Source organism: Octopus bimaculoides, chromosome 3 (assembly GCF_001194135.2).
Source record: "Octopus bimaculoides isolate UCB-OBI-ISO-001 chromosome 3, ASM119413v2, whole genome shotgun sequence".
Classification (NCBI taxonomy): Eukaryota; Metazoa; Mollusca; class Cephalopoda; order Octopoda; family Octopodidae; genus Octopus; species Octopus bimaculoides.
The window spans coordinates 9,842,359-9,852,803 of record NC_068983.1 but is presented as its reverse complement, the minus strand read 5'-3'; the positions used below and the strand labels follow the sequence as shown (position 1 = coordinate 9,852,803).

General features: G+C 37.8%; 1 protein-coding gene across 1 annotated transcript in view; it reads right to left on the bottom strand.

The window, feature by feature from the left end:
- Positions 1-10,445, bottom strand: part of LOC106881757 (segmentation polarity homeobox protein engrailed) — a 66,811-nt gene that overhangs the window by 19,695 nt on the left and 36,671 nt on the right. Inside the window, exon 3 of the mRNA XM_052966008.1 lies at positions 2,175-2,298. Coding sequence (XP_052821968.1) covers positions 2,175-2,298 — 124 coding nt within the window. The remainder of the gene's footprint in view (positions 1-2,174; positions 2,299-10,445) is intronic.

Below are 10,445 nucleotides of genomic sequence, written 5' to 3'. Positions count from 1 at the left end.
TGTTGTACTTGGGGATGGTCATATTGCCAGTTTAGCCAATAAAAACACACGCACTGTATATTTGGTGTTAATTTGCTTCAGCTTTATATTACATTAATCTTAATCTTATTTCGGCCAGAGTTCTTTCGTCACACTTCTGTGACCTCATCAGTGGTCCTATATATATATATATATATATATATATGTTTGTTTGTGTGTGTGTATTTATGTACACGCAAACACATATACATATGCACATATATGTGTGTCTTTGTGTTTGCGTCTGTCCTTCCCACAACCCCTTAACAACCGGTGTTGATTTGCTTACGTTCCTATAACTGAGCAGGTCGGCGAAAGAGTCCGATAGATTTCAGTACCATACTAGGAAAAAAAAAACAAAACTGGGAGTGATTTGCTCGGTTTATTCCTTCAAGGTAATGCCCCAGCGTGGCTAAAGTCCAATGATGAAACAAGTAAAAGATTAAAGATAAATCAATTATTAGGAAACGGACAAGTGAACCAACAATGCCATCGGCTAGATAGCGTTAGTTATTAAGCCGTACCCTCATTAACTTAAAGATACATTTGATAGCTATCGCCTCATATACAAAAGTCTGGCATGGTGCACGGTTACGGCAATCAAGTCTCGACGGGGACAAATCTGAGGTTAAAAAACAAGGCAAACTACGAACAAGAATAAATTTGGTCACAAAACTTGCTAAAATAACAACCAAATTTACCTCACATCACACTCTATTGTCTTTAAAGAAGTAGGATGTAGTGGATACTTAAAAAAAAACAAAATGGTGACGCAGTTATTTCTGGATCGACTTTGGTTATAAGTCTGGTCGTTCAGAGTTGACGTGGGTCTATACAAAAACAGCAGCAGCAACATCATCATCACCACTACCACCTCTACCAACAACACGAAGAATAATCTCCATCTCAACCACCATCACAACAACAGCAACAAAACCAGCATTAACGTGGTTGTATTGGTATGACCTTATCATCAAGGTAATCTTGGTTTAATTACCCTCGTTTCGTTGACATTAACAAAACAGGCAGTTTTCTTTTAATTGTAAATATCCTGTAGCTGATTGGACAACTCAAAGATTTCATTTCCTATATTACTTTGCTCCCTCTCTTTTTCTTTCCCACGCAATAACGACGCCATTGAAAAAAATCCATTCACTTACCCATATTCTACTTTATGGAGCTTGAACCTCTCTATATCTCTTGTATTGGTACTACAAAATCTTCTGCTTCTTTCTACCAACCAACCATAGCAATCTTAACATATGGGCATACTAGACACTTCTCCCGCAACCCCACGATTTTGGGGACCCAATGAAAATCTATGTATGCTATAGTTGTGTTTATAGAGGCTCAAGGACATTGCTTTGTCCAGGTGCTTATAGTTACCAACCCTAGACAATTCTGATTCTACTGTGGTGTACTGATGATGTGGAGGCGCAATGGCCCAGTGGTTAGAGCAGCGGACTCGCGGTCATAGGATCGCGGTTTCGATTCCCAGACCGGGCGTTGTGAGTGTTCATTGAGCGAAAACACCTAAAGCTCCACGAGGCTCCGGCAGGGGATGGTGGTGAACCCTGTTGTATTCTTTCACCATAACTTTCTCTCACTCTTACTTCCTGTTTCTGTTGTGCCTGTAATTCAAAGGGTCAGCCTTGTCACACTGTGTCACGCTGAATATACCCGAGAACTACGTTAAGAGTACACGTGTCTGTGGAGTGCTCAGCCACTTGCACGTTAATTTCACGAGCAGGCTGTTCCGTTGATCGGATCAAGTGGAACCCTCGTCGTCGTAAGCTATATACTGTACGTAAGCGTTGCACTTTCAACAAAGACGGTAAATCTTTGTTTATCCAATCTGGTCGTAAGATTTGTTTTGAAATCTTCTAATAATACATAATATATACTCAGAAACACAGATTAAGTCAGTCTGGTGTAGTTGTATTATGTACAGCAAAAGCCCATATTTATTCCAAAAGATTAGGTGCTGGACCGTAGGCCAACCACCGTGCTGGTAGGCCAACCACCGTGCTGGTAGGCCAACCACCGTGCTGGTAGGCCAACTACCATACACTACAACAACAATATTTACATAATGTCTGTCTTTCATGAAGACTCAAACTGGACGGAACTGAATCTGTAAGAAAATGATATCCTACCTGCACACGGGATTCACTAAGGCCAATTCTGATTGCAAGTTCCTCTCGAGCAAATACATCTGGGTATGGTGCTCTTTGGAACGCTTTCTCCATTTGTTCCAGTTGAAAGGGCGTAAAAGTTGTTCTGAAATACATAAGTGAATATATAAGAGTAATAAAGTGAATAAATATGATATTAAATATAGATGTCAAATACAGAATTGCGAGCTGGCAGAATTGTTAGCATTTCCGACGAAAAGTTTAGCGGTATTTCGTTCGTCTTTACGTTCTTAGTTCAAATTCCACAGAGGTCCACTTAGCCTTTCGGAGTCCATGAAGTAAATACCAGCTGATCTTCTAAAATTGCTGGACTTGTGCAAACATTTAGAACCAATATATGTCAAATATTGTCTTACGTTCGCACAAGTCCACGTATTTATTTAAGGGGAAAATTCAGGCCCGAATTAACCATTTTTTTATTGCGCCCTTTTAAAGCCTAGCCAGGCTCATGGGCCCGGTTTCCCAGTTTCAATGGCGTATGTTTTCCCCAGCTGGACAGGACGCCAGTCCATCGCAGCGTTACTCATTTTTGCCAGCTGAGTGGACTGGGACAACGTGAAATGGAGTGTTTTGCTCAAGAACACAACGCGTCGCCCGGTCCAGGAATCGAAACCACATTCTCACGATCATGATGCTGACACCCTAACCACTAAGCCACGCGCCTCCACGAATTAACCATTATATAGTATAAACAGGTGCATTGCGCATTAAGGAAAAGGGACTCCACAAAGGATTTCATTGATGAATTTACCATGGTAAAAATGGTAAATTATGATAGTGTTAAAAAATGAATAAAAATGCGAGTAAAGATTGTTTGTGACTAGAGATTGAGGATGACTAGAAATTGATGTGACCAGTGATTCTTGTGTGACAAGATGCAATATTATTAGCGTGACCATAGGTTGCAGTAAATCCTGTGTGATTAGATATTCTTTTCTACTCAAGGCACAAGGCCCGAGATTTTGGGGGAGGGGGCCAGTCGATTAGATCCACTCCAGTACGCAAGGATGAAAGGCAAAGTCGACCTCGGCGGAATTTGAGCTCAGAACACAAAGACAGACAAAATACCGCGAAGTATTTCGCCCAGCGTGCTAACGTTTCTTATTTCTTTATTGCCTACAAGGGGCTAAACATAGAGGGGACAAACAAGGACAGACAAACGGATTAAGTCGATTATAGCGACCCCAGTGCATAATTGGTACTTATTTAATCGACCCCGAAAGGATGAAAGGCAAAGTCGACCTCGGCGGAATTTGAACTCCAAACGTAACGGCAGACAAAATACCGCTAAGCATTTCGCCCGGTGTGCTAACGGTTCTGCCAGCTTGCTGCCTTAGTGTGATTAGATATTGTGTGACTATTGTGACGAGAGACTATGGTGTGACGAGAGACAATAGTGAGGCTAGAGATTATTGTGTAACAACGAGAGATTGTAATGCAAGGGGCTAGAGATTGTTATGTCTCTAGAAACCGCTGTGCGACAAGAAATTGTTGTGTGACTAGAGAATGGTGTGTAACTTGGAGTTGTGACATTAGAGGTTGTACTGTAACTAGAAAGTTTAGTGATAAGTTGTGTGAATAGAGAATGTAGTGTGTATGTGTGACTAGAGGTTGTAGTGGGACTAGAGAGTATTATATGACTAGAAGCTATAATGACACTAGGGTTTGTATCAGGACTAAAGGTTTTAATCTAACTAGAAGTTGGTGTGACAAGGGTTGTAGAGTAACCAGAAACTGTTGTGTGACTAGAGGCTCTGGAGTGGTCAGAGATTGTAGAGTGATTAGAAGTTAGTGTAATATTGCTGGTTCATATCTCCGAAGTCGCAAAAAAAAAAAAAAAAAAGAAATAACAAGAAAAATAAAGAAATGAATTATTGAGAAAGATTTAAGAAAGATTTAATATCCTCCCTGAAAAGTTTTAAAATGCAAAGAAAACTCATTAAAAGAAAAATGCAAAAGGAAAAAGAACAAAACAAACATTAATAAAGGATATTCAGAATGAAAATCTGTTCGTGTTATTTTAATTAAAAACAGGTTTATATATATATGTGTGTGTGTGTATGTATGTATGTATGTATGTATATATATATATATATATATATGTGTGTGTGTGTGTGTGTGTGTGTGTGTGTGTATGTTTGTATATATATATATATATGCGTGTGTGTGTCTGTGTGTGTGTGTACGCGCGCAAATACCACACATGTACATCTGTGTCTCTCTATATGCTCATTCACAAAGAACTTTAAAATAAAAGCCTCAAAGTAAACGACAACAGCATGATTCTTACAGATTCTTCGCAGGAAATATTTGAATCTTTCAATTAAAAGATTAAATGTGACCGTTGATATCTTTCACTTGCAATATGGCCTTCATATTCCTTTTCTATTCTAGGCACAAGGCCAGAAATTTTTGGGGAGAGGGCCAACTGGTACTTAATTAATCGACCTCGAAAGGATGAAAGGCAAAATCGATCTCGGCAGAATTTGAGCTCAGAACATAAAGACAGACGAAATACCGCTAAGCATTTCGCCCAGCGTGCTAACGTTTCTTAATTCTTTATTGCCCACAAGGGGCTAAACATAGAGGGGACAAAAAAGGACAGACAAACGGATTAAGTCGATTACAACAATCCCAGTGCGTAACTGGTACTTAATTAATCGACCTCGAAAGGATGAAAGGCAAAGTCAACCTCGGCGGGATTTGAACTCAGAACGTAACGGCAGACGAAATACCGCTAAGCACTTCGTCTGGCATGCTAAGGTTTCTTATTTCTTTATTGCCCACAAGGGGCTAAACATAGAGGGAACAAACAAGGACAGACAAAGGGATTAAGTCGATTACATTGACCCCAGTGCGTAACTGGTACTTATTTCATCGACCCCGAAAGGATGAAAAGCAAAGTGGACCTCGGCAGAATTTGAACTCAGAACGTAACGGCAGGCGTTACTGAAATAAAGTTATAATGAAAGGAAAGCATAAATGATAATAATGATAATAATAATTTCTTTTATTAGCCACAGGGGCATGGATGAGGGGTCCATCACAAGGACAGACAACGATTTGTGTAGGGATTTACATAAAGGATGAGGAGAAAAAACAGGGAAAGCCGATAAAATACGATAAAAGTATGGATAATATCGAATGGCTCAGTGGTTAGAGCGTCGAGCTTACGATCGTGAGGTTGTGAGTTCGAATCCTGGACCGGGCTGCGTGTTGTGATCTTGATCAAGACACTTTATTTCACGTTGCTCCAGTTTACTCAGGTTTAGAAATGAGTTGCGATGTTACAGGTGCCATGCTGTATCGGCCCCTTTGCCTTTCCCTTGGATAACATCAGTGGCGTGGAGAGGGGAGGCTGGTATGCATGGGCGACTGCTGGTCTTCCAAAAACAACCTTGCCCGGACCTGTGCCTGGGAGGGTAACTTTCTAGGTGCAATCCCATGGTCGGTCAGTCATGACCGAAGGGGGTCTCAGCATATGTAATTTTATTTTATGTGTGAGTTCGTTACACACATTTCGTGAACTATCTTTCTTTTCTCTTCTTACTCCATACTCGATAGCGTCCTTACACACGACACACCTTTCTTCTCGCGCTAGCTTTTCTTTTACTTTTCTCTCCCTCCTCTCTATGCTTAATGTATACTTCCCCTTTCTTTCGTCTGTAACAGATGACCTGTATATGTATACACAAAGAGATTTTGTGCGCGCGCATGTGTGCCTACATATGTGTATATGTGTATATATTTATGTCTTACCTATATATGTCTATATCACAAAAAATGTTACTCAGAGTTTCACGTTCCCGTTCGTCGGACAGTTTTGTTAGAATGGAACAGAAATGACGATTTAATCAAAGATATAAAACTTTTCTCCGTGTTTTTCTCCGTATTCCTTCTGTTGAAGAGCGTAGCTCGAAACGTTAAAGACTTTCCGTATTCCCGAGCGTCAAACTAATACATCCTTTTGTTGTTTACACCACCTGTCCTCGTCTGTTGTTGTTTTTTTTCGTACATTCTCCCATATATATGTCTATATATGTATATAAGTATGTACATGCATCTTGTAGGTGGTGTAGTATGTGTATATGCTGCTGAAAAAAAAAAATTATCTAATACAGCGTAAAAATTTTTAATTTTAATTTTAATGTATTAATTGATTTATATTTTGTATATAATTGTTTACCATTTTATTTAGAATCTGTTTTTTGATTTAAGGTTTTTTCGATTTTATAACAAGAGGAATTTATACTGAATTTATTTTGTTCATTGCATGCTTAAGACCGTTAATTGAAAGGACCAATGAAAGAAAGCCATTTTCAAAGCTGTATCCTTTAAACTAGTTTTATATTTTTGATTAGATCGTCATTTCTGTTCCATTCTAACAAAACTGTTCGACGAACGGGAACGTGAAACTCTGAGTAACATTTTTTTGTGATATTTCTGCTGCTTCGAAACGCTTAGTTTAGAATAGGGGCAGCTGATGAAGGAAATGTACTCTATGTGGCCTGTTTGTTTTCCTGTGTGTTCCTACCGTTGTCCGAAAAAAAGTTTTTGTTCTCTTTTTTCATTTTGTCCACGTTTTTTTGTGACGTCCTGTACCCAGATATGCATCTATATATACATGTAGATGTAGGTATGTACATACATGTACGTATATATGCATATACTCACATACTATTTGCATTATTATTATTATTATTATATATATATATATGTATATATATATATCTACAAACATTAATATATGAACAGTTACATTAAACACTATTGTACATTTCTACTAATTTTCATTCCAACACGAAAATGAACCAACGGAATTGTCAGCACGGATTGGTAGAATCATATCAAGTAATATCTAAAATCCTACATCGTTTTAACTTACATTTCGGTTTCTCGCCTGCTTGTTATAAACAAAGCACCTTGTTTTCAAATTAGAAAAAATAAATAATAATATTTATTACTTAAAAATCTGTGAACTAACTGAAGAAGTGACGTAATTATTTGCCGACTCTGCGTTATTATTAATTATGTTTCTAAGGCGACGAGTAGGCAGAATCGTTAGCACACCGGGCGAAATGCTTAGTGGTATTTCGTCTGCCGCTACGTTCTGAGTTCAAATTCTGCCGAGCTCGACTTTGCCTTTCATCCTTTCGGGGTCGTTTAAATAAGTACCAGTTACGCACTGGGGTCGTTATAATCGACTTAATCCGTTTGTCTGTCCTTGTTTGTCCCCTCTATGTTTAGCCCTTTGTGGGCAATAAAGAAATAAGAAACGTTAGCACGCCGGTTAAAATGTTTAGCGGTATTTCGCCTGCTGTTAAGTTCTGAGTTCAAATCTCCCCGACGTCAACTTTGCATTTCATCCTTTCGGGGTCGATAAATAAAGTAGCAGTGAAACACTGGAGTGGATCTAATTGATTGGCCCCCTTCCCCCAAAATTTCAAGCTTTGTGCTTAGAGCAGGAAAGATTATTAGATGTGTTTTTAAGCTTGTAGAATCGTTAGTACGGCGGCTAAAGTCCATAGTAGCATTTCATCTGTCTTCACGTTCTGAGTTCAAATTCCACCGAGGTTGACCTTGCCTCTCTTCCTTTTGGGTTCGATGGAAAAAAGAAATAGTACCAGTGAATCACTTGAGATCGATGAACTCGACTTCCCCCTTCCTCAAATTTTAGGCCTTGCGCCTATAATAGAAAGGAAGGGATCGATAGAATTGTTTGATCTTAGGGAGAAAATGCTTAATGGTATTATTTCCGGCTCTTTACGTTCTGATTTCGAATCCCGTCGAGGTCAACTTTGCCCTTCATCCTTTCGGGGGTCGACAAAATCAAATATCACGTGAGTACTGGAGGTTGATGACTCTATAAATTCCTCCTCTTAAAAGTTAAGTCAAAATTTGAAGCTATTATCATTAGGGTTACAGTTCAGACTTTTTCAAACAAGATTCTATCTTTCTAACAAAACTAGACTTTAAATTCAATCCAGGTATCTTTGTTGCGTGTTCTTTAAATAATTCAGCAATTATACTGGAGGTGAAAGTTGTCGCAAATGTGTTTACTGTAAAAATACCTACAGTAAAATTTATTACTACAAAAGTGTTTCCAGCAAAAATAAATACAGAAAAACACGGGTATATGCCGTAGTGGTTAAGAGCGTGGGCTACTAACCCCAAGATTCCGAGTTCGATTCTAAGCAGTGACCTGAGCAACAGCAACAACAACAATAATAATAATAATAATAATAATGATGATGATAATAATAATAATAATGATGGTAATAATAATAATAATAATAACAAAGAGAATGTAAAGAGGAATAGAAAGCTGAAATAAATACGAAATACAAAATAATGAAACCGGAAGTACTTACAGGACAGACAATTTGCTCGTATTATTAGCTGTTATACGTCTTGTACGTCCAGTAATTATCAAATAAACATCGTAGTTGAAGAAAACTTTCTTACGACTAATCCTCCTTCCCTTACTCTTTAAGGTCCCCCTCCCCCACAACACATCCTATACAATCACATAACCAGACATTGCCCCCATCCACCATTACCACCACATCCACCATCATTACCACACTGAGACAACGAAAATGTCACGATGTTCTACAACTTTAGCCTCTGACAAAATTGTCTTATTTATTCGTTCATTAACTAAATTCTTAAATATCATTTCACTGATGGTCACATTGAGATGATGATTTGCAGTAGATGTTCGTCTAATTAACAATTAAACATTATAATTAAAACAAACCTGATGACATTGTGACTCCTATGGTTCGTTGTTCTGGTCATTTTATTGCTTTCTCGTTCTCGTTCTTCGTCTTATTTAATGTAATTCTTCTGCTAGGAATTTCATGGGAAAGATGTCCATAAAATATACCCACACAAGCAAATGAAGGCACTGTGCGTCTGTCCATCTGTCTGTCTGTTTGTCTCACCCCTCAGTGTCTCTTCTCCCCTTACACAAACACGCACATATGTATTTGAGTGTGTGCTTGTATGTATGTATGTGTTTATATATATATATATATATATGTCTGTATGTGTGCATATCTATCTATCTATCTATCTATCTATACACACACACACACACACACACACACATATATATTTACATATATATACATATCACAATCTTTTAATTTAAATTCCATTCGCCGAAATGTCGACACTTTCATCAATTTCCGGCAAATGACTTTTGAATAATTAATAATGAATAATTACCAGATAGTTGTATATGAAAGCAATATTAATAATATATGATTGCTTTATATAATAGTAAAAACAATTATGATAATGATTGATAATAATAATAATAATAATAATGATAATAATAATAATAATAATAATAATAATAATAAAAAGAAGAAATATTATAAGTAAATAAATAATAATGTTGGAGAAATAGACCGGATATTGTCAAAAAAGTCAAAGAACGGAAGTATATTCATTCTGATCGAGGTATCAGCCTCAGCAGACGATAATTTGTCTTAAAATAACCTAAATATAAAGATCTTGAAATAGAGGTAACCAGTTTGTGGAAGTTGAAAACAGAAGCAATATACATCCACCCCACCGTGCATGTTGTAGCAGCGTAAGAACTCGCATGACATTTTGCAAACATGAAGGTAATATTTTAATGATTTAATTTATTTGTTAATTAATGTTAATGATTTAATGTATTTAATTTATTTGTTACAAGGGTCCAAACTGGGGACAATAAAAATTCGCCCTATTTTACAAAAAAAAAAAAGAGAAAAAAGAAATCTCCTCCCTCAAAAAGAAAAAAAAAACAACAAAAAACAGTGGGAGAATTGTATCTTGTAATGGGTGATAATAATAAGCCTTTCTGTTGTAGGTAGAAGACCTGAAATTATGAGGAAAGGGGCCGGACGAAATACCATTAAACATTTTTTCCGGCGTGCTAAAGATTCTGCCAGCTACCACCTTACTTCTTTACTTATTTCAGTCATTTGACTGCGGCCATGCCGGAGCACCGCCTTCAGTCGAGCAAATCGACCCCAGGACTTATTCTTTGGAAGCCTAGTACTTATTCTATCGGTGTCTTTTGCCGAACCGCTAATTTACGAGGACATAAACACACCATCATTGGTTGTCAAGCGATGTTGGGGGGACAAACACACACACACGCACAAACATACACACACACACACACGCACACACACAAATACACACACACACACACACACACACACACACACA